Source organism: Lonchura striata, chromosome 3 (genome assembly GCF_046129695.1).
Source record: "Lonchura striata isolate bLonStr1 chromosome 3, bLonStr1.mat, whole genome shotgun sequence".
NCBI lineage: Eukaryota > Metazoa > Chordata > Aves > Passeriformes > Estrildidae > Lonchura > Lonchura striata.
In genome coordinates, this window is record NC_134605.1 from 79,981,128 (window position 1) to 80,009,093 (window position 27,966).

The following is a 27,966-nucleotide window of genomic DNA, read 5'->3' on the forward strand; positions in this document are numbered from 1 at the left end:
GTTCTCAGCTGGAATACTAGACTTGTGGAAACCTTTCTTTGTAGCACTTAAATGGAAATACAAAAAAATTTTGCAGAAATACATGAAGTAATGTAAAAGTATTATATTTTTATTATTTGATGTAAATTTTATATTTTACCAAAGGTACTTCTCTTCTTTGTTTACAAAGCCAGAAATGCATCTTAATCACTTGCAAGTCAAACAGACACATCAGATGAAAAAGAAAATTTTTCAATGACCGATTACCTGAGTTACAGTGCAATATTTAATTTCAGACAGTATTGCTCTTTGGACTTTTTACAGTAAGAAATAATAAGCTATATCAGGTCCAAACCTTAATAAGAGCTTGACACAAATTTCAGAATTCTCATAAACCAACAACATGAAACACCTGACATAATGTGTACTACACTTTTTTGCTTGCCTCTACAATAAATTAATACGCTGGATGACTTAAATATTAGCAAAAATATTTACAAAATTAAGATAAAACACAGTATAAAACTTCTTTTCCAAGATATGCTTCTTCCAAGAAGCAGTTTGGTACCAAGAGTGAAATTTCAAGTCTTACAAAATTGTTTCTCACTTAATTTAAATTCATTAAGATAAATAACACTGAATTATAGAAACAAACATTGATATCCTCCTATGGGTTTATGCAGTAAAAGCATGTATCTCTTCTTGGGAGTATCCAAGGTCCTTCAGATATCTGAAAGTCAGAAATCAAGTTGGCAATATTAATATTTGGAACTCAAAACCCACCACAGACACACATGAAGCATAACTTCAGCACCACTTCCTTGTTTTTATTCAGACATGCACATTCAACTTTGCCCCTGCAAATACATTAGAAAACAATCAATGCCCAGGAGCTCAGATATACTACATAAACTTTTTGAGTAATGAAAACAATTTCTAAAAATATAGATATAATCTGAATTATCTCTAATTTCTCAAGAGGCAGCATAATTATTGGCCAATACATGTTGACTTCAGTAGGACTGCAGAAATGCAAATGACATCATATTGGTTCAGTATTTTGGAGTTGGGCTTCAATAGATTTCAAGTGAAATTTAGAGGACCTTTTATCATAAAAGATGCATAAAAATAAGAAAATAATAGGTACAGATGCAAATAAATGCATTAATTTAAAAAGAATTGAGAAAAATGCTTTTGATACACTGCTTTGAACTTCTACAACTTAATTTATCAAGCTAACACCAACAAAGAAAGCTTATTTCCTATTATTACAACTTTTCTATGAATGTCAAATTAAAAGCAGCATTTAAAACCTTTGCGAAAAGAGTTTGAGTTAAAGCAACTGTTAAAGAGTTGCCTTTAGAAAGTACTGGACAACATACTAAGTAAACTCATGAAACTTATATATTGCTGATACTTAGCTACACATAAATATAATTATACTCCTCAAGTATGGTGCAAGGTGGGTTTTTTAAAAACTCCCTTTTTGTTTGCTTTAGTTTTGAAAATTTTCTTACAAAGCAGACAATGTAAGGCCATTTTTTAAGGACTACCAAATCAGAAATACTACAGGTGATTAGGTGATCAAATTCTAAAAAAAAAATTCTTACTTTCCAGTTCATTATTTAAAATACTCACTGTACTCCTTGTTCTGTAAAAGGTACTGGACCACAGATGCAGATAAGCACTTTGGAGTCTCTTCTGGCTCTTTTCACAAACTCAGACAGAAGAGATAAAGAAATCTTCCCTTGTTTACCTACCCAGTCTTTTGATGGTTGTGAAAGAACGAATTGAACCTCAAACCTGGTGAGCAGAACAATATTTCATAAATCTTACCTCTGATTAGAGATCTGCTATACAAAATGCTGGTGACCAAGACACTGATGTTTCTTATGATTAGCTTCCTGTTCTGTTCAGCTCCCCCCTGCAGTATCAGATCTCACAGATACTTAGTCATTCTAGGGATCAAGTCAGTCAAATCACCACCAGTATTGCATATTTATTTATCCAAATATTTAGATGTTAAAAATTTCAGCTTTCTATTTCACCTTACAAAAAACCCCAGCTATTAAGCTGGGCACCAGTTAAGATACTTATGCACAGATTTTAGTGCTCCATTAGCACTTTTACACAAACATTGGTATAGCTCAATACACAAGCTCAGTACACGAGTGAGGTAAGAATGCCTGGCCAAACTCATGAAAATGTCAGTACCATTTCAGTAATGAGAAAATACTCATTACTGAATGTTGGTTTCAAAAACTCACTAATAGACTAGTAACTGAGTAAAAACCAAGCACTTCTGTATCTGAGGCTCCTATGGAAAAGGAGAACAGGCTCTTACTGTAAATTTGCACAGTGTCTAGACTACAAAGCTTTGAATGTGTCAGACATCACTAGGGTATGAAATAGAATTGATTTTTCTCTTCAATGTTGTGAAGGAACAAGTGCTTTCTACTGAGGAAGAATTCAACTAAGAATTAACCATAAACAAAACATATTTTTATCACATAAAATCTAAGCAGTGACAATTTATCTTGTGGTAACAGCAAGGGAACTGAAACTAAAGGGTAACCTGATAATCCTGTGTCTCCTGACAGAACTATGGCCTGTTGAATTAATTTAACATTTCATGTGCACTACTTGCATTTTAATCTGCAATTACATAGTAACTGAGGGCAAAATGCAACAATTATTAAGAAAAAACTAAAGTAATGAGCCTGTTTAAACTTTGAGTTTAGACATAAACATTTTCATAATCAGTAACAACAAAAAGATTTTTAGAAGACTTCTCTAAATTCAGAATGTTTTTTCTGGTGTACATTCTCCTTCTCTTTTCTGTGCTCCTTTTTGCATAACTGTGTTTTCTATAGTTAAGACTAAGGCAAATTTTCTTCTGCATCAAAAGCTTCTCAATTTTAAAAATATCTCATGTAACATGTCATCTCCAATAACCATCTATTAAACATTGTAAATCAAATCCCTGGCTTCCCATGGGACCTACAGAACATAACAACATAGCCTCTGCTGTGCATCTGTGAGCAATGAATCTCCTTCCACTCTCTAGGTCTCACCATACTCTTAGCTAAGAGCTTACAGAATCAGAATCTGTCCTTGTGCCAAAGCTGTACATTTAGTCTAAGCCCAAGACTTGTTCTGTACACAGAGATGTTACAAGTTGCTCTCCACAAGACTTTTAATTACCTTTCATCTTTAAGAGCTAATTGCTCTAGTTGGTTTCTCCAGAGTATGTCATGCTCAGTTTTGTTGAAGAAGATCAGTTTCACTGTCCTAAAAAAAAACCCCAAAAATTAAAATCAACTGCAGATTGTTTATGTTAAAGAATCAGAATTTAATGCATCATACAGAAACCCTGTATTTTTTGTTTTCTTCACAAGCATTATAAGTCAAAACGAGGCACACTGAACAAGCTTTGAAAAACTTGTCTTGTACAGACAAAACAGCCCCAAGTCAATTATGCTCCATCTTTAAGTACTAAAATCATCTTATTCAGGAACTAGAATGTGCCAGAACCTTTACATACTTCCCAGGGCCCACTTCTCTGAAAAGATGGAAAATAAAACCCACTGCACTAAAGTAGTGCTCTAAATGGTGGCATGGTGCACCACAGCATCAAGTGTTACTCAGGTGAGGGGACAGTCAATAAAAAGTGCATAGGAAAGCCATGCATTTTGTTCATGGGCACAAAAGTAGAAAATGGCTATGTGGAGAATGATGTTTTGAGACGCCCTGACACTCCCCAGTACACTGTAATATGTCTATACTAAAAAAAGATGTGAAGGTAATAAAAAAAGCCCTCTGTGAAGTTCCTACTCAGTGAGCTCATTTGTACCACAACTAAAATTCAAAATGCAAATCAGTCCATTACGTTGAGGGTAGCCCATAAGCAAATAAGTGGAAGTTGCCTCAGCCTCTGCAAGACTTCCCTAAAGACAGCCAGTTTTTGGTGTAAGTTGAAAAAAATGCTTTTATTAATTGTTTTATTAACACTGAAGCTTGTGTGTCAAGAAGTCCACATACCTGAGACAGCTAACTTCACTCAGAGCAAAATTCAGTAGCTTAACCATTGGTGTGAAACCTGTGCCTCCTGCCAATAAAAGGAGATCTTCTGAAGTTTGAACTTGTGACTTCTTGAAGTTGCCTTCAGGATTGCTGACAGAAATATAGTCTCCTTTATTAAAAAAATTAAAAAGTAAACATTAATTTGATGAAAACAAACTAATTCGCATTCTGATTTTTAGAGCCCATTTCATAATGCCTTCATTTTTGTAACACTAGGATTTCTTTCAGAAAGGTACTATACACTTCACATTAGGACCATTCTTGTTAAAAGAAGAGATGTACAAATAAAATGTTATGTCTTGATGGATTTTACACAACAAGAACACAAACATTTGCAAAATCAGTGTTAAAAATCTACCTCCATATCTGAAATGGAAGTGCATCCTAAGTCCCATAAAACAGACCTCCTTTCTTTATGCAAAAGTACAAGAAGTTGTTCTCAGAGCATATGACATCAAAGCCATCAACTATGATGTGTGATACAGTTCACATACATCACTCAGGGGAGAGCTTTCTGCAATGGGTGACTCCTAGTTACAGCGAGAACAAGCCTTTACAGGGAATGGAGAATAAGGTTTAAAAGAAGTTTTAAGTAAGTCCTGATTAAGTAGGTAAACAATCAGGACGTCACAATACTCAGACAGTGAATCTTTAAAAATAATGTAATTGTTGCAAAACCAACCACAACCCCCCAGCATATATTTACCAATATGTAGATGGTCGAGTGCCTGTGTGAACAGTCCATGGGAATAAATTTTAATCATTAAATATATATGCACACCATCATGGCAAGGTGGTTCTTGGAAATCCAGTGGCAAAAAAGGCAACACAGGTGTGTATGGTTTTACTACCTCTGTCCCTAGAGAGTAGACAGAAATACAGCTCAAATAATATGAAAAGTACTCTACATCCAAATACTACAATTACCAAAATAAGTGAAGAGCAAATAAAGAAACTGTATATACCATAAAAATAAAACCAGTCCATGCTTTTATGCAAGTTATTACTTTTCACTGTATGAGTTTTTATTACTGAATTGGAAGCCTTCTACTTCTGATTAAAAACTTGAGTATGTTATTTCCATGCTACTTAGCAATTCAGGACACAGAATGAAAAGATCTTGAGTCATCCCCAAAAAACCTAAAAATCTAAACACGTTTATTAATTTTCAAGTACTACAGATTGATTTATTTTAAATTTAAACAGCAGATTTTTTAATACTGCACAAGTGTATTTTCTTGCAATATCATTTCAAAAAGCTATTGTATAATGACAGTAATATCTCAAGAGCTGGACACTACTAATGAACTAGGAAGGGAGGAGGAGCAGGTCAAAACAGTTCTCAATTAATCAATGTTTAAAAAATCTTCTGAGAAGTCTCTACCATGTATACTGCAATCCAAGTACAGTGACCAGTATAACTATTAATATGCAAATTTTAACAAGTGCCCTTTAAAATAGTAAATTGGCTATTTCATTGACCTTCTGTTTTCTAAGCTTTTACAAAATTTTGAATAATAGTGCATTGAAGAAAACCATGTGCTTTTCAAGACATATTCCTCTCATATTATGATAACCTCACATTATTGTTAATATTGCACAACTGGAGTGTAAAGCAGTGTTACCATGACTATTATAAATCCCCCAGAAGAAAAAAAACAAAAAAAAATGTCAACAGTACCCTCCTCATTTCAAAAAAGCTGCAAACAAAAAGGAACTGACTAATGATTCGTAAGACATATACAATAAGCTTCCCACACTTCAGAGATGAGAACAGCACTGCTTTGGTGCTTTTTAAGGGGAGAGCTGACAGTAGAGACAATAAGGTCACCAGTAAATGCCAGCCATCTCAATAATTAGCTTTCCATTAATATGGATCCAGCCAGTTCATTATTTACTGATTGTGATCCTGGAAGCTGAGACTTGCTAACAACAATCAGGGAGTTAGTGGCCATGGACTTGGCATCTTCCCAACACTATGAAAAGGATTTATGTAAATATATCCATTATTACATTCTCAATTTTTCTTACCTGCAATAATGTGTTTGAGGTAAACATGCTGTCCAGTGGGAACACGGAGATGTGTTCCCTTAGGCAACATTAGGCAGAAGAGTTTGGTGTCATGGGTAACTTCTGTCTTAGAAATCAACTTGCATTTTCTGTAGAACAGTCCTAAAAACATTTTACTTGTTAGTTAAGTCTCAATATGTCATTCTGTTATTATATATTTTTCAATAAGAGAGACAAATGTGTGCATTTCCCTATATGCTTATAAAAAGACAATAAACAGATGCTTCTTGTATAATTCTTTATAACAATTTTTATAATTTTGGACTAAGGACTCACTTATAACATTATTTTAAGAGCTTCTGAGTTATTGACTGGGAATAAGTAGAAAAGCACCAAAAACTATCAGAACCATTTTTACTACATTGCACCTGCCCTGAGCTCCCCATACAAGTACAGCATGGGTACATGTAAGCAGACCAAAACCAGCTGGTGGGATGCAAATGAAACAGAAGCCAGCACAGCACCACACTCCTCAGCAACACACTGCCCACAGCCACCCAGCAGGCTGAGGGAGGTGATTCTGCACCTCTGTTCTGTTCTTGTGAGACCTAACCTGGGGTACCATGCTCAGCTCTGGGGTCCCCAACATAAGAAGCATGTGGAGCAAGTCCAGAAAAGAGTCACAAAGATGAACAAAGGGCTGGAACACCTCTCCTATGAAGATACACTGAGAGAGTTGGGATTGTTCAGCCTGGAGAAGAGAAAGCTACAGGGAGCTTATAGGAGCCTTCAGTAAAGAAGTTAATCATGAGAAATTTTTCCTCCTCTACCTTTAGGAGAGCATTTTTCAGCCAGGCCTCTGTTTCAGCACTGTACTCTTAGCTCCAACCTGGAATATCAGTGTGATCACAGCACCTCACTGCCTAAACAGGTTTGTAACTCAAGGGAACTTCCATGGGCTATTAGGTATTCTATTAGGAAGCTCTGCAAAGAACTAAAAAAAAACAAAAACAAAAAACCAGAGAGAAAGAAAGAAACAAAGAGAGCTAACAAGCAACAAAATCCCATGAGCAGCATTATCAAAACTTCATATATCCAAGACAAGACAAATAATTTTAAAAAAAGGCAGAGAGAAGAAGCCACTTTCCTACAATAATCCCACCATGTCATTTACCATTTTCAATGTAGAATTTGTGACTAGTCCCAGTGGATATTCTTATGTAAAGCCTCACAAAATTTGGCAGGTTCATGTATGAGAATGCCACACATGGTTTTCTTAAATTATTCAAATAGCTACTAGTGAGTTATCCACTACAAATGCCTGCAGAAACACAGCATAAAGCTTCTGACATGGAATAAATATTTCTTTATTAAGATTTTCTCACATCTTTCATCTAACATCCTACAAATCCCTTGTTTTGAATGAACAAGCATTTCAGATTAATCAAAAGAAAGCCTAAAGCCCCAAAAAAGTGGAAGTCAGTAATTCCATTTCATACCTATCTTGAAGTAAAACAAAATTTCAGCATCTCTCAAGCTATATAAATGTTATGAAAAGTTTGTGGAAATTTGTTTTCTATCCCTCTTTTGAAAAACAATACACAATAAGATTGCAAAGTACAGTAGCCAAATAAATATGCAAAGATTGTCATCCATTCTGCAGACTTAAGAATTGCTTAAATGATGTGTGAGGTTGGTAATATAACCCTTAACACTCATCAGCTAATGCTCTTACACATATTTGGGCATGGAAAAAAAAGTTAAAAAAATGATTCATCAACTGATTCACTGTTTCCTGACAATTTTTTCACCTTTCAAACCTGACTAATTCCAGCCCTTTCCTCATAAATAACCTTTATCTCCCTCTTTTTAATTGCCACACAGAACTTTTTGTCCTGATTCATTCAATATATTTTTGAAAACTTTCTAAGTAAACTTCTAGTTTAGACTGTAATCTTTACTACATTAACTAAAATTAGTTCATTATCAGTCATTCCTATAAAATCTAGGGCCACATGCAAAAATAACTGTCAAAGCAGAAAAGCCTTTCAACAAAAGGAGCTAGCTGAAGCCAATTAGTTTTGTCAATCCACAAAGCCACATTACTCTCAGATGCCAAAGACATATGATTTGCTACTATACAAGAGCAAAAGGTACTATTCTCTCAATTTTGGATCATGATGCCAGTGTCCAGCAGCAAATCCTAATTTTTCAAAGTGACCAAAGTAGTTAGTGAGGAGGTTAGGTCTGATTAAACATTTTGCAGACATCAAGTGTCAGTACTGCAGCTCCTGATCTAGAAGAACTAGCCCTGCAGCCCCTCATTATCAAAGGCTTTCCACAGAAAACCAGTACAATCATAGGCTAGAGACATCACTCTTTAAACTCAACTTCCACCTTTGCTGGAATCAAAAACTACAGCACCTTGATTTATAGACATACAAATTCAGTTTTAGCAACAAACCTCCTGTACAGATAATGATAGCTTTTGGAAATAATCATCCTTCTGAGCACTGCATGTTTGTCCTTGTAATGAAAGGCAGTTTACGAATTTTTCCTTAATTATGTTTCTTGCTTTTCTTCAATGATAAAACTTCAGTGACAATTTTTATTTCTTAGTTACTAGGCATACTACTTAGTCATAATCCTAGTGATGCTGCAGTGGCAACATTATTAGCCTGTTCGCTTGGGAAAAAGATATAGCTCCACTACCCTTACATCTCAGGTAGAGGAATTCCACCCCATTCCCAGCAAGCATTTACTACCCAAACACATCCACCAACCAGCTGAGAGTTAATCCTTATTTTGTTCAAGTTACTTGGTTATGAAGACTCAAGTACTACTCCTACTGACAACATAATGGGGATTAGACCACACAGCTAAAAGAAAGTGGCTTCCTACCACTTCCAGCAGCAGCCCAGTCTTAGGAGTTAAGACAACCACAAACCCACACTGCTGACCATCAAATCATCAGCACCCTCAAATGCTTCAGTTAATTACTAGATTTTACAAGCTATCTCATATTACCCAAGAAGGCCAGTCATGCTCTTCCCAGATGGCCTCTTCCCCTCCCAAAATAAAGTTCCCACTGAATCAATCAAAATAAAGTTCCCACTGAATCAATCAAAATAAAGTTCCCACTGAATCTTCTAAACTTTCCCTGGTTACACAGCACCCAGTTACAGCATCAGTCTTGCTGATACACAGTAATTGCTGCAGCAGCACTCTGCTCCCTTCCGGCACTTCCAACAAAAAAACCTCTATGATCTTCCACTTGATCTGTATGGAAACCACTGCACAAAACAAGGAAATTGCATCCCACTTCAGCCCTCAGAGGCAACAGCACCTTGTTTCTTTACTGAACATCTGCCAATTGTTGCACACTCTTTAAAACAGCAGAACTTAGTAATCAGATAACTTTCCAAAACAGGAATCTGAGAAAAAGTTCAGAATAATTTTCAGAAGGAAGAAGCAGTTTATTCTTCATGGGAAAAAATACACACACACACACACCCAAGTCATCCCTACTAACATGTGATTTTTTTAATTGCATATGGCTACTGCATTTATGTGCATGCCCAGTCAGAACTGGGCTTCCACACTTTATTTCCCAGAAAAAGCACCAACAAGAAAATCACATCTTAATACCTACATGTAAACCTGCAATCTATAACTGTGCTGTATGGTATTTTGGTAGGTTGGAAGGGGTCAGGTTTTAGGGGTTTGGTTTTTTTATTTGTTTGTTTCAATGAGAAAGCTCTATCTTACTTTTTATACTGCATTTAAATTTTACAGGATACCAACCCTACGACCATAAGCTTTTGTTTACACTTTTAATGACCACTTTCACAATAGCTACCCATAAGTAATGTCACCAACTCCCCTACACTGACAATCTAATTATACTGAATTTTTCCATGAAATACTGTAGGTTATAAATAATTATTTCTCTAGAAAACTAAGCATTTAATCCTTCTTAAAGAGTAGAAGCAGTATTGAATATTCTTCCGAATCTCCTTACCATCCTAAGACACAGTGCAATTGTGAAATTGAAGTAATTTTGAAGAAAAAAAAAAAAAATCCCCTTCAACTTTGAGGAAATTCAAGAATTCTGTTCATTCCTTCCAATTAACTAAAATACACTGGCCAAAATGTTAGTATAAACTCAACCGGAATTTGAGAGTACCTAGCCAATTTATCTGGGAGTATGACTTTCCAGCCTATGGAGAAAGAAGTAGGGGCTTATGTTAATTGTTTATTCATATAATAAAGTTATCATAGGCTTCCAGTACCATCTTTGCATTATGTTGTTTTTCCTGAAGAAGACCTTTATCATTTTTTTTGTAGAATTTAGACATGTCTGCTTCAAAATGAAATATTAAATAACTTCATAAAGTATAGATGCTTCTGCACATGTGGTGGTCACACACCTGTCCTTTACAAACTCATTTATGAATGCTCTAATACCAACAAGTAATAAAGACATAAAGTAATAAAGACAAAGCCAAGTAAACTTTTCAACTGTCAATCTTGGCTGGATTTCAGCCCTTCTTCCTGTGCTCTGAATATAATGGAAGTGTTTTAACTGGTCAATACACACAGAAATACTAAAAACCTCAAAGACAAGGAAAACCTAAATAATTTAGGTTATTAAACCATTGCTCCCATAAGCACTCACTATTCATGGCTTTGCCACCAAACTGGAATCATTTCAGGTAGTGATTACTTATATTAGAAAGCATAAGTTACCAAAATAAGTAGTAATACCCAAAAATTGTATAAAATAAAGTACAAAAAAAAGTGCAAAAAGGTGACGTTATCTAGAAAGCACTAGTTACTAATGCTCAATATGTATTTTGTCAATTGCATCTAACCTTCCTCATTTGCAAAGGATCTATAAAGCCACCCTATGCTATATCTCTTGTTCTTTCAGATTATCTTCTGTTTTCTAAAATCACAAAAAGTGGTAAGGAGAGAGAAAATGAGCAACAGACAGTGGACAACACATTAGATCAGGCTGTAACCCCTTAGATACAGAGGATTACATAGAAAAATTTAATTTTAAAGTGGATGACTCAACAGTTTCTGAAACTCTCAAAAGGAAAATTCCATTCCACTTAAGCTAAAGGTAGCTAGAGAGATGTGCTTTTATGCAGTCTTCCTTTTTTTACCACAGTAATCTCTCAACTTTAAAGGTCCACGAAGCATAACTGAGGGCCAATAAGACGTGTACAACATGGTGAGCAACATTTCATTAGCTCTTAAAAATGCACAACTTTGCTTTCACACAAAATAAGGCAGACTATAACCCAACAGTCAAATTTTGAGAATTATTAGGTAGAAGACCAAGAGGGCTTTTGAGGAACTAGGTGACTGCAATAACATCAGGAGTGTGCTTATATTACACAATGTAGTTGTGCAGAAATTTTTAATTTAGCTGACAAAAACCGAAACCCATGCTTGATCACTGTAATATACTTTGGTGCTGCAACAACTTAATATTATTCTGTTACCACAAAATGAATCCACATATAACATTTACTGCTTCTTGTACACACAGCTTATTCAGAGCTGGCTTTAGTACCTACACATGACTTAAAGTCCCTTATTTAAACTGAGCTCAAGTTACAAAGATGCACTGTACTGGAACCACCTTACCACACTGAGAGATGTTACTGTATCTACAGTAACAATTGGAAGTGAAGGTTTTTGATACTTTACTCCAGTTACTCCCATAATGATTGACACATGTCCATGCACACTCTCCTTAGGGTCTACTGAGGTTTTCATATGGACAGAGAGGCCATTAAGCACACAGGTAACCATGAGATGGAACAACACTCAGGCAGTGTTCCCCTTCCATATATTAGGTTCACCTTCAACTCCACTGTGGGATAAAACAAGAAACTAAAGCAAAACAAAAATTCCTCCTCCAAGTCAAACGCTTTCTAGGAAAATTCCTGAATAGCTTTCAAGATCAGACAATTGTGAAAGAAATGAAGATACAACAAGAGAAAAAGAAAATCCCAGGAAAAAAGAAATATAACTAACAAGCTCCAAGAAGTCTTAAAACAGCTGGTAGCCAGCCATAAAATTGCTTACCTCTGTCTGTGCGTTTGATGAAAGTATTATGACCCTCACAGGGCTGTCCCAGCATTTTCCAATGGACCTTATCCTTTTTATTTAAGATAATTTCTACTTTCCCTACTTTTTCAGCAATATTTACTAAAAGAGAAAAGATTTCATATTGTTACTTTTAGTTACACTTTGCACAAAAAAATATTTCACACATAAACTGTAATGAAATTCAGAACAATTACTCATTTCTCAAGACACATGTAATTAACTCTTTACATTAGAATATCAAATTAAAGGTGCTTGCAGCTATCTCTCTAAAATGTTTTAGAGTGCAGTTCAAACAAGCACTAACTGGATATGCAAAATTAATACACATTATTTGCTTAATAGATCCTGGAATCAGGACAGCTTCACAGACCATCTGTTCAAGAAAAATGCTCATGAACCCAGAGTCCTCGTGTACTGGAAATTGTTAATTACTACTACTTATTACTTTCTTTTCAAGGCCATTTGAATTAACAATTAAATCCAATAAAGTCTCAGTCTAAGCAAAGAACAGTTTAAAATACACAACAGAACTACTAGCTCTTTTAGCATTTAGTCATACTCAGAGGGATCAGAGCACTATCAGCCTATTACTTTCACAGGCCCAATGCCACAATTAAGAAAAAAATATTTAATGTTATGGCTTGGTTTGATTGACTCTGTCAGGACCTGATGGTAAGTAAAGTATCTGATGAGTCAGAAAATTAAATTGAAATTGCACATTCTGATATCAGAATCACAGAATATCTTGAGTTGGAAGGGACCCACATGGAAGTTCAGCTCCTGACTGGACTATCCTACAAGCGATACAGAAGTGCTACAAGAGACAGAAATTACCAGCCACATCTTCTGAAACTGCATGATCCAAGTCTGAAATAAACACAAACAAACTCTGTGTTAAGCATTATCAAAATTCTATTCCAACCATCATATATACAGAAATTATAAGTCTAGGAATACTGAGTGAACTAATAATACTAATGCATGTTTATTTGGCCTTGAAATTTGATTCATGACTTCTACAAGCCTCATGCATGAAGGTATAATATTTCCCATTACTTTTAACAATGGCTCATGTAAAGCTACCAATCTGCATTATTGCACTTGCCCTTGTGAACGGGGCTTTTTAATAATCATAAAAAATACATGTGAAAAAAAAAATATACAACTTCAAAATCTATTTCTTATTGCATTTTAGTCCATATGTAAGAAATTTAGTATATACTAAAAAAATGAAGATGCGAATTGATAAACAATGTAATTCCTTTACATCAAGACACTTTAACCATCTCTAATGGAAGAGGAATAAAATATTAATTAGTACATGTAAAATGCTGTGATACATGTAAAATGGTGTGATGAGCAGGTTTTAATACAGTAGAATGAAAACTCAATACTTTCAACTGCAAAATTACAGTACCTACCAACTTCTATAAGATATGAGTAGTCATCCATGATGATTTCTCCCCTTAATTGTTTGTCTTGACAGTCAACTATTACCAAGTCGGCATTCATGTCCTTTCATAGCCAAGGGGAAAAAAAACCAACAATTTTTATAAAGTTCTCCCAGAATTCAAGCTAGATCAGAACGGGATCTTGTAATTCTTCCTTCATGAAATATCTTACCTTCTGCTTAGTATATATGACAATTGTGATCAAACTATCTGTTTGGAACCAGTCATAACTGTAAAACAAAAAATATAATAAAGAAAAAATATATACTTTATTTGAGCATATCAAAATGCATTTAACCACAAGGCTTCAAACACAGCTTGTTTAACAAATTTACAAGCCAAACATATTACTTACTATTTTGAAGACTAAGTTCAAATACAGTAATTTTGAGAAAACTACTAAAATAACCATCTAATTATGTATTCTGATAGTCAGGAGTTAAAATTGTATGGCATTAGTTTTACTTAAAAAGCAAATGTATTCTCTTTGTGGTTTATGAGCCTTGCTGATGGATGATTAAAATCTTGAGTCCAGACAAAAGCATTAAATAGGCAGGGTGGCTTCCAAGAGTTAAAGATTTGATGCACAAACCATAAAACCACAGTTCCTTTCACCTCCACAAATCAAGTTTTTGCATTCATTCCTATGTTCTCAAGTCCAAACCTTGTAATAAATCCAGGGTAAAGTTAAAAAAAATAAAAAGCTTTCAAATGCTAATTATTTGCATGGCCTTATACTTGCCAGGAAGTAACTTCTATCTACTCCTGGACCAGAAAAGCAGGGACAAAGGGAGGAGAAAACACTCCTGACAGCAACTGCATTTTAGGCTGTACACCTTCCAGTCACATGCCAGAATATGCCAGACACACATGGGAAGAAGGGCAGCAAAGTTTGGAGGACACTTCAGAAAATAAACCTCAAGCCACAGTATTTCATGACTGCATGTAACTAGCCCAGAGAACACACATTTCCAGGGGATTTTGATGCCAAGGGAGAAACTGGACCTTGAGGACCAAAGGTATCATGGAGTAAAATGATGCCTCAGTGACAACAGCAGGCATATCTCAGTGAGCTTCCAGGGCCTGCTTTGCTTTACATATTGTAGGAACTTGAATGTAGCTATCACATCTAAATACATTCCAGCTTGAAGTTATGCCCTTTTTCAAGGCATGGCAATTGTTTATGGACAAATTAGTTAAAGTCGAGAAAGCAATCAGTCCAACTGGAATCACTTTGCATGAGTTCTCCCAAGAAACAAGGGTGAGGAGCCTGCAAATATAAGCCATACATTTGTATACAATCAAGGCACCACAAGATTTAGAACCATCATCTCCCCACATGACCTCTGGCAAGTTGTTTTAAACCTGAACTTCAACTTTCCTACTTATACAAGGATGGCAATGACATATACTCTCCTAACTGAAATTTCAAGAGCTACCCTTATATTTACTAAGAATTACACAGAATTCTTAAACACAATATTCAACAGACAATGACAGACAAAGGCTTACCTTGGACTTAAATCTTTAGCAGAAGAAGCCAGTACTTTCTTCTCAGGAAGTACACCTGCAAAGAGCAGAGAGTCATTAAAATAATTTGCTGGGGTGCTTGTTTAATATAAATCATACTCAGGTACGTTTGGGGTTTATGGTTTTAGGTTTTTTAATTGAATGTTCTAAGTGTTTTTGAACAATATTTGGTGGCTTTATTTCCACAGGTAGCCAGACTATATACATCTAGTATTTAGTTTTTATACAGCACTTTCTCTTGGAGAGAAAGGTTCTAGAACATGGAGGTCTACTTCAGAACTTAAAGAGTTCCATACACCACAGTACCTGTGTTGTACTTGGTTTCATCTGTTATTAGCTTGTGCTTTTACACTTTGTGATAGTGAAGCACAAAAAGACAAAAAGGTTAGTTGAATGACTTTCCTTTAACAGAACTATTTGTTTAACAAGTCAGATGAATATTCCATTTGAGATGTCTGATCTAACCTAATTCACAAGTAAAATTCCATGTTAGTCAATTAAGCAAAGATAGCAACACAAATCTTTCTACAAATCACTTGCTAGGAGTTTTCACAGAATTCAGACACTCACTTTATTTAACTACATGAAACAGTCTGAAACAGCCTTTGCTGAGAAGCAACAGTTGGCTAGTCTTTCAAAATGCCAGTTGTACCAATCTCTGGCATAACAGAAATTGAACATATTTGGCAAAAACTTGAGGACAGAGATACATGAAAGCAACGGCAATCCTGCATCAGTTTTAACACAAAGAAGCTAAATAGAATGATGATGGAGGAAGCTGCAGACTGAACAGCTGGTAAGTGCTGGTTTCTTGACCATTCAAAGGCAAACCTTGCAAACCTGAAATGGCTACGCATAAAATAATTAGCACATGAATTCTCAGTTACCCAGATTATTATCTTCTAAATACCATTAAGTTTTCTAGTATGACTACAAGCTTAAACATGTAATTGAGTGGCTCCACCTCACGGGAAGTAGATAAAAAGAAAAGGAGCCACTCTGGTCTAAACCAATCTGTCAAAACTGTTTGATAAACCAGAATTAACCCAAAGCAATTAAAACTCAGTCGAATTACTTATTCTTTGATCCTTAATTACTCCTAATTTCACAACAGCTGCAGCTGCCAAGGAAGCTAAATGTCAGAGCAGTCAGATCACTGCAAAAGAAAACCAATCACCTAATGATAAAAGCCTTCTCAAAAGCTAAGCTTTTTCTTGAGGACACACATATTAATTGCTTTGTCTACAGGGATAACAAGAATCCATGGTCATACATACTCTTATTTGCTTTTGCCTGTCCAGAGAAATATAGGAACAGCTACAATAAAACAGCATTCTGGCAAATCAAGTTATTTATGAATTATTTTTAACTATTGCAAGATGCTACACGAAAACAGTGATTCATGCTGCAATAAAAAGACAATGATTCAGGTGATCAGTGAACCAATTAAGAAAAGTGCTCTATTAGTCATGGTGATCACAAATAAAGAAAAGCTGTGGGTGAAGCCAAAGGCTGATAGCAGGCATTAAATGAACAGTTTAATGTGACTAGATGAATAGCAGAATTACAACCCTGCACATCATGGGACTGCTTTGCACAATCCCATGGGACAGCAAGGCTAGTGAGAAAGGTTCTCATGCCATCTTCATGGCCACATGGGAAAGAGCTAGGTTTGTGGTTCACAAACAGAAAATGAGTAGAACTGCCAATCACCAAAGGTGTGATCAGCATACCAAATCCAGCTGGAGGCTAGTTACTGTTAGCACTCCCTAAGGAACAGGGAATGCTGATATTATTTCACATAGTCACTAGCAACCTACAGGGCATATACTCTCCCAGTCAGAGCAGTAACAAAACATGCAAACGGGCAAAGAATGAAAGGTTAAGGTTATTAAGGGATGCAGAGAATCTGGAGAAATGTGCTGACAAAAACTTCACGAAGCTTAGAAGGAAATGCAAAATTTTGCACTTTGAAAGAAAAAAGATCCAGCAAAACAAGTGGAAGACCTGACTGGATAGAAAAGACTTGGGCAGAAAATCTTCCTGGCATTTTACAGACAAGCTGACCTTGCTTGTCCATCTCATTCCTCCCTAATCTACACTACTCTACTGCAATCTTATAGTACTTTCAAACACACACTTCAAATACTTAGTTAGGATTTTGCCTTCTGAAATGTCCATGGATCACTACAGCCTGACTACTGGATTCAAATGCAAAGGAGAAGTGTGGATAAATACTGCTCACTCAATGATATTCACATAAGTTTGAGATCCACTCCCAACTTCACTCCAGGTAAGAACTTACCATTAAGCTGTTTCTTGTCTTCAGACACAGCAGAAGAAATCTCTGCAAGCATTAATAAAAAACAAGTACAACAGTTAAGAAGTTACAGTACTTGCCCACATCATAGTAAAGTAGCCAAAGTGAGGATCTCTCAATAAATCTTCAAAAAGGCTTAATGGAATGACCAGGATGCTACAGACATCAAGAAGCAACAAATAAATGCAGCAATGATTACCATTCCAAAAGATTATGTCTAATTAAAAAAAATTGCTACAGTACAAGCACCAAAAGTTGCACAGCTCTAAAGGATAGGAAATACAGGAACTCTGACACTTCAAAAAAACCATCACAGATTATCTTTTGCAATTGTAGACTTCATAGCTAGGAAGCTCACCGAATTTGTTAAGAATTCCAACAACACCTGTCTCACAGACTGCAAATCTGACCAACCAAATCCTTAGAAATGCAAACTCAATCCTTGGCAGGAACACAGGAAAAAGGAAATTTTTCTGTAAGCTTCCTCTCTCAAATGATTTTATTTTCAAGTGATTATCTGAGTTTTTCTATTCTACAGTATGCTACAACTATTCCAAACCAACCAGCTCTAGCAGAAAATTAAAAAAAAGTAAGACCAAGCAGGAGAATTACACAGCACCAATTCATTCACAGGGTGCTCAGCTTGATGGGAAAGGCACTGTACCTCTCAACCGCATCTCAGAATGTCCTAATATGAAAGGCCCAATTTATATTCTCTCTTATGGGAGCCAAGTTTGGGAAGCAAGAAAAACAATCTGTTCTTCCTGCTCCCTTTTATGAAAATGGGAGTGTTTCTTTCCTGTTCCTCCATATCCTTCCCAGTGCTCTGCATCACACCAGCAAGTTTTAGAGAAAAAATGCTAGAGAGAAGTTCAGAAAGGCTTCTAGAACAAAAAACCAACCATATGGTATTCCAAAATTACTTGAGAGCTCTTCAAGAACAAACTTCATCAAAGGCTTTCATGTTGTGCCATTTTAGCGTAAAAAAGAAAATACTCCACACATTTTTAGCTGAGATAAAAAGAAAATAGTCCAAAAAATTTTAATTGAGACAATATTTGTCTGAGTATTCTGCTGTACACCACTTTACAGTTTCTGCCAGGATGGGCAAGTTGTTCCCAAAAACTTCTTTCTAATGAAAGGTTATTTTTTGTATTTAGAAGCCTATTCTCATTCCACTATATTTTAATACACTGCACAGAAATCAGCACTGCAATTTTAAGGATGACATGAGATACATCGAAGGCAGAGCCCTACCTCTTCCTTGGATGACATCACAGCTCTCAGTTGAATCTTGTTGAATTAACAATAATACAACATGTATTCTGACTCCCAAGAAACCAATAAAGTAACATGGGGATTATGCTACTTCACACTAGCAAGTGCCTCTGGAAACATCAGCAGTATTAAAATATTTCAGACTGTGTTAATGTTTACAGCTGAGCACCTTGAAGGAACAGCAAGCTATACAGGCTTGCTGAGGGAGATTCTGAAATCATCTCTTACAAACCTGGGTATTGCACGGGCGTTCTCAGCAAGTACAAACACTACATGATTGTAGTGCAAAGATCCACTGTAACACTACAGAGGGGACACTTCAGAATTTTCTATTAGTAACTACCAAAGCATAATCAGCATTCTCAAAACACAAGTTGACAAAACATTAACTATTACCAGCATTTTCAAAAGACTCTTCTTCCTCAAAAAAACCTAACCTAGAGTGTGCAAGGAAGAACTTCAGCTTCCTTAAGCAGCTCAGTAAGCAAACAATTATATCATCTCCCAAGAAACCACCAGAACACAGGAAAAAACCCCTAAGCTACACAACTACAAATCTTCCAGCAATGCCCCAACAAATCTACATCTGCTTTCCTTGCTCTGTACTGAGACTGAACAAATACCAATGCCTGTCCTACGCTGAAGTTCACTCTCTGTCACAAAAAGAAAGCAACATAATCCATTATTTGAAGTCTTGTCTTCCCTCTATACTTATGGGGCCCATTTAATCCTCTATTTAAAAACATGCACCTTAACTTAGTAATTTATTCTTCTATTCTGAAATGCAAACTTTGCAGAATATGGTATTCTCGAAAGATAAAAGACTAGAACTAGTGCTGGCTAATAGTGAAGTCAGTCAATCACTTTTTGATAATTCAAAGGAGGAGGATATATAACCTCCCAGGAATCAAAGTAATCCTTGAGAATCTTACAGTGAAGGATTTCAGCAAATCCAGTGCTGGAGTGTTCTAGAGAAGGGCCAGAAAGCTGGTGAACAGTCTAGAGGGTAAATCCTATGAGGAGTGGCTGAGGGAGCTGGGGTTGTTTAGCCTGGAGAAGAGGAAGCTGAGGGGGGACCTTACTGATCTCTACAACTCCCTGAAAGGAGGGTGTAGCCAGGTGAGAGTCAACCTCACGGCTGCATATGGGCAGATGGTTGGAGATCAGGAAGAACTTCTCTGAAAGGACTGTCAAGTATTGTATCAGGCTGCCCAGGCAGGTGGTGGAGTCACCATCCCTGGAAGTGTTCAAGAAACAACTGGACATGGTTCTTAGCCATGGTCTAGTTTACAAAATGGTGACTGTTCAAAAAATTGACTTGATCTTTGAGGTCTTCTCCAATCTAAATGACTCTGTAGTTCTGTTATCAATTTGATTCTTTATTAACAAAATTAAGTATTTTCAAGTCTGAAATGGCTAAAAGTGACACAGGCAACAGAACTGGTTTTATAAAGTTGAGAATCTTTATTTTATCCTGCAAATTTTACTACAGCAAAATGGATAGTCCTATTAACAAACAGAGCAGAAAAAGGGAACAGCAGAAAATGGACTACCAGAGCCAGCAGGGGTGAAGATGTGTTTATGTTTTACTGACTGGCTGTGACAAAAATTCCTTCCAGCTGCAGAAAAGTTAGATTAACAAAATCAAAAAATGCATGTCTACTTTTAAATTTCTAACTCAGTTGACAAAGTAGTAGTAATGTCTCTGTAATGCCTCATCTCAGCGAAGCAGTTATGCTGCTGAGGTTTCTCCATACTTTGCAACACTTACCTTAAAAGTTCCACACTGGAATTAGCTACCTTGCACCATGGAGATGTAAAATACTATTCCACTTCACACAAAGACCAAACTCAACCTAACTGTTAAGATGATGTTATCTAAGCATTAAGCAAGCAGGCAGTGCACTTCTTCAGGAGCTGAAGAGCTACGAGACAGCTGAAATTGTGAACTAAAGTATACAGAATTGGAGAAAAATAGTTGTAATCATTACTCCTTTCATGTTTTCAGTGCAGTTTTGCTAAGGATCAATACTAAATAACAGTGTCTGCTTCCCAGGTATAGGAAATTTTGGCTGTGGCCTGAAAAACAGACTGAAGACTGAAGTTCCTGGAAACCAACACTTGTATTCTAAGATTATACTACACTTCTTACTCTCCTGGCTCAGAGAAGTCTGTTGTATCAGCAAATTTTTCCCAAGGTAAATTCAAACTAAAGGACCCAATAAAGTGTTCTGGAAAGAATAACTGCCCATGAAGTGTATTCAAATAACTCAATACATATGCAATTTGCCAAATGTGTGTAAGGCGCTGAAATCACTAGACTGAAAATAATGACTTTTATTTCAATATGACAGGTGCCTAAGACAGTTTGCCCTCTGGGATCAGAAGAAAGAGGGATGGCACGACAGTAAAAGGTCTTTTCTATATACACAGACATATAACACACATGGACAGCTGTTTTCTAATGACTAAAACCAAAAGAAGAAACATAGCAGTGCATTACTAAAAGTCTTCAAGCATGCAACAATTTCATCTTCAGGTAGCTGGTGCAAAAAAATTAATACATGCAAAAGGCTTCAGCTCTATACAAGAATAGAGATGGTCCTCAGAAGTATGAGGTGATTTAGGATTTATCATAATTTCCAGATAATTTTGGAATAAAGTATAATAGACAATATTTCATTCTTAAAACAACTCACCTTTTGGAGGAGCAACAGGCTTGACAGCCATTCTCCCAACAAGACATTCCTTCAGCATTGATTCGTAATTGACCCAACGATGAACCTACATCAACAAAGTATTTTTTCATAAAATGAGGAATTCTTACTATGTTGTTCTATGCACTGAAATAGAAAAGTTCATTTTTGTACATTGACTAATACAATTCATTTAGCAGATTATTTTTAAACACATTAGAAGTCACTATTACAACAGTCAGTTCTTATTTTTACTTCTATTACAGATATCATGGCATTAGGTGAAACAATAGGATTATGAAAAAAGTAACAATAGTTTAATTTACTCATTTATGCTTTGTAATGTCTGAACATCATAACCTTGAGCTACAGAATATATTTCAGAACAGCATTTTTATGACGCATGTGTTAGAACGACTAATACAACACAAATCTTGCCATTACCACAATGTTTATTAGTCTTGTTTAGACAAGTAAAGGGAAAAGGGATTACGGAAACAAACATAAAGAATAATAGTTAAGAGAAACAAACACCTCCTACCAAGCTGGTGTATTTCTGTTTGCTTCTGCCTTACTATCACTGAATCATTTGGAAATTCCCTATTTAAGAAATAAAATAAAGTGAAGAAAAAGCAGTAGCTTTACAGACCAGAACTGGAGAAGTAGAGGAAATGGATGGCAGAAAAGCGAATTCTGATAGGACATTCAGGATAACATCACAAGAAGAGAAAAGGAAACAAAGTGTTGCATGACAAATTTGAATGGTATCTAGATTTTAAAATAAAAATTTTCAACTGGACTAGCTAAAGAGATGAGATAAAGAATCCCATCAACAAGTTGCAATTTCCTCATATACAGGTAACAGAAAGAAATGAAGGATTATGAATGCCAGTTAATTTTTCCAGAAATTTGGAGAACACTAGCAATCTTCCAAGCTCTTAAAACAACCACTATCTGACAGACACAGAATGCTAAAGCAGAGGGGAAAACAAACACCTCCAGTAACAGAAAAGTCATAAGCCAGAAACAATAAAAGTGAAAAGCATATTTTCAAGATCTAAACCTGCTTCCATTCCCATGACAAAAAATTAAAAAGTTGCAAGCATATATCTGAACCTAACTGCAGGGGCTTCTCTAAATACTCCTGATGTCAAGACTTCTGTTTTCAAGGACATTATATAATAACCCAGCAACATAAATCCAAGGCCCAACTTGATACTGGATACTCGATACTACAGATTTCTTGAAATCAAAGAATTATGCCCAAAACCAACACTTCATTTGTGAAAAGATTAACCAAGGATAAACTCAACAAAGCTAAAACATTATCCATCCTTATTTACAACGTTGAAAACATTTTGCAAATGAAGGCATAACATACTGTGATGCATTACATGGAAAGAGGTAACATATTTCCTTTCAGAAACAGAGATTTCTTTTCTGCTCTTTCCCAGTTTCCCAGATAAACCTAGTGAGTAATGGAGACCCACAGAATGTCTGTTTCTAAAAAATACCAACTCAGTGAATCATGTTTTATACCACCAAGTTTGTGACTCCTTGCAGAAAGCACACCCATGCTGCCGAACCTTTATTTTCTGAGTATTTTCAAAGCATTTAAAGAAATAGTAAACAAATAGGAGACCAACTGTCATCTTATGAGTTGTTCACCAGTTAAAGTTAACAGAAGCTTCAGCATTTTTCTAATAATGCAGCTGCCAAGTAAATAGACAAAGAATTCTATAAGCTTTTTTCAAAAAGTGAAAGCTCTTAGAAAAATAGGTCTCTCAAAAAACAGAAGTCGTAACAATTTATTAAGAAGGTGGTATATCAAATTGTTGCTAGCTTTATTGCTATTTCTGCTAAAAAAAATGAAGTCTAATTGAAGTATAATTCTAACAACATAAAGTGATATTTTCATTACTGTCTTTTGCTACATAGTTTAAACTACGTATCTCTTCCAGCACATGTAAGTATCATTCTGAGCAGTGACTAGCTGCCTTTCCTTAGGACTGAAAAAGTTCAAATCACCATTTCCACTGAATTGCCCTAAAAATAACCATAAAACATTCATTTTTCAAGTATGGCGAGCAAGTGTCCTTTGCTGCCAGTTGTTCTCACCTGATCAAAGAGATCTGTACCATCAGTTCCTGCTGCTTTCATTAGTTCATCCTCACCACCTGGATGGTATTCCATGTATGGCGTGACATTATATACAAATCCTAAAGAAAACAGAAAAGCATATGAGCAGCATTTCTACAATCATTCCTGTATCCAAAAATAATGGAAAGGTTAGCACAAACTAAAGAGTGTACTAGCAAACAGTAGGCATAATTGGAACAGGCAGTATGACTTCACAAAAACAGAAAGATAAGTGACACAATTGTACAGAGCACAAGAGATATCTTATTACATGGAGATGACAATCCTACAATGCCACACCACTTGCCTTGGGTTAAGACTTCAACCTAGAAATTGAATATGATGTATCCTAACTAGAGGGTAAAAGTACCACAGGCAGGTTTAAAAAGAGACAAAATTGAACCAGTTAGTGCACAAAATAGTTCTCAGTTTCCCTTCCAATTAAGTTATCCCTAAAGTGTTGTCATAGTTGTTTTGGTACTACCCGTCCTGGAAAGAAATGCCTACAGGAATGAACGAACTGTCTCACACAAGGAAATACTGCCACTATCAGCAGCAAAACTTCCATTCTTCAGATTCACCAATATAAGAAACTTAACACAACCTGTGCTCATTAAATGCTTACAACTCTGGTTGTATCCATCCCAGTAAAAGGGCTCAGAACGCAGGACTTCCAGCGACATAAAACTATGTTTCTTCACAGGTCTGAAATCATGAAGGCTAATTATTGTTGCTAAGCAACTGGGTATTGGAGCCTGAAGAATACAGCTATAAACTGATTTAACTAACTGATTTAACAGACATATTGCTGTTAACATTATAATTGCATCCCTACCTGCCTGAATATTTGAAGATATTTAACATGATTAAAACAGGAAGCTACCGAAAATGGAACTGTGCCAGTGCTTGCAGAAAAAGCTTTGAAGACATTAGGAAGTGTACATTAGTTACTTCAGAAGAGAGAAAGGCATTCAGCACTGAGTCTGGGGCAGACACACTTGGAGCAATCCTAGCTGGCAGGAACAACCATCCCAGGAAACAACAAAGACCCAGCCAATAACAAAGGAAGGATCTCTGCACACTTTACTGACCTGCTCTTCTGATGGCTGTATTCAGTGTGCCATCTTGTGTGCAGCAGTGATTACTGCACACAATAAATTATAAGACTGTGGGTAGCCATGGTCTCCTGAATATTACTCAAGTTTACCATCAAACTTGCTGGAGCAAAAGAAGTGTCATTTATACACCCTTCATGCGTTTTTTAATTCCCCTGAGCCCCCCTTATGTATAAATTTGTGCCCTATATGACAGCTTGTTTTGATCACACTGGGGTTTTGAACCAAGTTAGTTCCTGTTCTTCTTTTACTTCACATTGCTCTCATGGGTTTCTGATCTTTCTTTTAGAGACACAGTCTAATTACCAATGCAGAGACCTAGTTTAGTTTTTCCACAATTATATTCTTTTACCACCTGTCCACATATAAGGGCTACTGTGATTTTCAGTTATGATGTTTTTTCCACTAGTCATCTGAGAACACAGAAAAGGCAGACCTAGAAAAATTTAAGGAAACATATAGAAGTAACTTGATGGAGTTCTTGTAAAATCCAGCCTCAGAGATACAGTATAGCTAAGATGAGATTAAGAAGAAACCAGAAGCATTTTAAGTAGTAATTCTGTCTGCAGTAGATGTTCCTTTTTCAGAGTGAAAAACGAACAGATGAACATAGCAAACAAGCTTTCTTTAGCTCTCCTCCCACTATAGTTCTACTAGCACATGCAACTGCAGCACAGGGAATTAACAATCCTATTATTTTGCTCAAAGGCTGGTACTGAATAACATTCTACCTTTACTTTCACTTTCATCCCCTTTAACACCCAACAATAATACAATCACCCCCACACAGAAATTCTTAACTTTTTTTTGCTGAAGTTCAGACATGACATTTATTAAATACCAGATCAATGTTATCATTCACAGATTAAGAAGATCAGAGAAGCGAATGGGATATTTCTGTAGTATGAGTGGTTCTATCTTCACAGAAATTGGTGATATCTCCTACTAAATTTACAGTGATATTAATGTATTTTAGCCTCTACATGATTAAACTGCAGAGCAAATGTTTTACTCCGTTCTGTAGGACAGTTAGGAACTTCATTTGCAACTCTGAAAATACTCTTCTACCTACAGCTATTGTTCCACGTGGCAACTGTCATTTGCCTTACTAAGTTTTATGAAGTAGTATGTGTGCTTTCACAACGATTTCCTAAAGACCATTCTCCAGGTTTAAGTGGTATTTTTAATATTTATATGTCTCTGGATGCTCTAAAGCAATCCTTAAAAATAATCAACTGCTCAATATAATAAACTGTCCAAGACTGATGAGTGCACATGTCAGCATTTTCAAAGCCCTGTTTTCTTGCTAAGTCTCACTTTTTATTTGATACATTACCTAAAATCTTGTGGTTTATTATTTTCATAGGCAGCTATAAAATAAGTATAAAATATGCCCATTTGGAAGATTTATTTTTAAAGGCTTGAAAGCAAAGAAAATCTTTGTAACACAAAATCTCTTACTTGAAGTTATGCCAAAATATGTCAAGATTACACCTGGCCTAAACACAGAAGATGCATAGCTTCTCTTGGAGTGTGGCTTTTGTTTTTATTTTTTGAGTTTTGTTGCTTCTTCTTTAAGTACAGAAAAAAGAAGCCAGGTAAAAAACACAGAAGAAACATCACCAACCTCTTATACATATCCAGCAATCCTCCCTTTTGTTGTGTTTAGAGAGCTCATCTTCAGTAACTTCAATCAGCCTCCCTTTCAAACCAGTCAAGTCCTTCCCACTTTTAGTGAGCCGAATCCAATCCATAAGACTCCTTCCTGGTTTTAAAGGTACCTGAAAAATAACAAATATACAAACACCTTCAAGCTCTAAAGGAAGAAAAAGCCATTTTAAGAATACACTTTTCTAAACTCCATAGGAAGGTTCAGTAAAAACAAAAGAGAAATAACCCAACTCATATTATTCACTGATATTTGGGAGACCTACTGAGTAGAAAGGGTGCTTAAATAAGTGTTCTGGGTAGTGACACAGAAATGACTGAACAGCAACACGCATTCAGATGATTCTTCCCAGAGCAAACAATTTACCAACTCTTGCTTGTGGTGGCAAATCATTCGAGATATGGTCTGGAAAATTGTGAGCAATAAAGGAAATTTAAAAATCATGGTCAGGTAAGATAAGTTTTGCCTTCACAGCATTAAGACTTTTCACAAGCCCTACAGCAACTGGAAGGTACCCAAAGAAAGGCAGGACAGAAGTCTAGTAGCTTTCGAGAGAAGCATTGCCAAGGCCTGCCTGTCCTGAAAGGCAGAACAAGATCTTCAGAGTATCTAACACCTTCCTTTTCAACACCACCTAATGAGTAATGGAGACCCACTGAAAGTCTGTTTCTAAAAAATACCAACTCCGTGAATCACATTTTACAACACCACATTTGCAATTCCTTGCAGAAAGCACAACCGTGCTACAGAACCTTTATTTTCTGAGTATTTTCGAAGCATTTAAAGAAACAGTAAACAAATAAGGCCACAGTCTGGGAACCCTTTTGATCCAAGCTTTAACAACAGGAAACAGGGTTAAAGAACTGCGGTCTTACAAAACCACAGGAAAAGCAGAAGCAAAAAACTAAAGCGTACATAAACTAACATTTGTTAATGCTACTTGAATCCAAGTCTGCTTTCCAAGAAAGGTCTCTAGACAACATGTGTTCAAAACCCCTCCAAAGATGAAGCTCGAACACATAAAGCATAAGCTGCACGCAGTAATTCCAAGGTGAAAGCCTCCATCCCCGCACAGCAGCAAGGGCCGGGGCAGGAAGTGCCGGAGGCGTTGTCCCCGTACAAGGAGAAGCACCAAGCGCGTTCCAGCGGCGCGGCCCAGCCGGCCCCGAGCCGGGACCCTGCCGCGGGCTGGAGGGGCGGCCGGCGGCAGCCCTGCCCCAGCTGCGGCCGGGAACCGGCCGGGAAGCGACCGGGAACCCGCCGGGAACCACCGCAGCTCCGGGCGGGGCCAGGCCAGGCAGCCGCGGCCGGCGCAGCGCGAAAAACGCGGGCGCCCTTCAGCTCCCCCCAGCAGCGGCAGAGCCGCCCGTACCTTGCTGCGGGCACCCGCTGCCGCTCGCTGCTGGGAGCCGGGCGCGGGGAAGGCGGAGGGCGGCACGTTGAGCATGGTGCCGGGCCGGGCCGCGCCGGGCCCCGGCGGGCGGGCGGGCGGAGCGCTGGGGCGCAGCGCGCAGGCGCCGCCGCGGCGGGCGGGGCCGCGGCCCGGCCGGGAGCGGGGCTGGCGCTGCGG

General features: G+C 36.9%; 1 protein-coding gene across 1 annotated transcript; it reads right to left on the bottom strand.

The window, feature by feature from the left end:
- Positions 1–87: 87 nt before the first annotated feature.
- Positions 88–27,882, bottom strand: CYB5R4 (cytochrome b5 reductase 4). Its single transcript, XM_021546006.3, has 16 exons — positions 27,769–27,882; positions 26,355–26,508; positions 23,592–23,692; positions 21,477–21,561; positions 17,485–17,526; positions 15,162–15,216; positions 13,822–13,879; positions 13,620–13,713; positions 13,033–13,065; positions 12,175–12,297; positions 6,094–6,234; positions 4,769–4,921; positions 4,021–4,171; positions 3,184–3,270; positions 1,618–1,782; positions 88–709 (listed from the first exon to the last, which is right to left on the bottom strand). Exons 1-16 carry the CDS (start codon positions 27,841–27,843, stop codon positions 655–657), a joined length of 1,572 nt encoding a protein of 523 aa, XP_021401681.1. The 5' UTR covers positions 27,844–27,882; the 3' UTR covers positions 88–654.
- Between the last annotated feature and the right edge of the window lie 84 nt (positions 27,883–27,966).

Coding starts and splice junctions, on each gene's coding strand:
- CYB5R4 (XM_021546006.3), bottom strand. CDS start 27,843: ATGCTCAACGTGCCGCCCTCCGCCTTCCCCGCGCCCGGCTCCCAGCAG. Junction 4,172..4,768: donor ACTCGACCATCTACATATTG/GTAAATATATGC, acceptor TTTTTAATAAAG/GAGACTATATTTCTGTCAGC. Junction 1,783..3,183: donor TTAGCTCTTAAAGATGAAAG/GTAATTAAAAGT, acceptor TCTGCTCACCAG/GTTTGAGGTTCAATTCGTTC.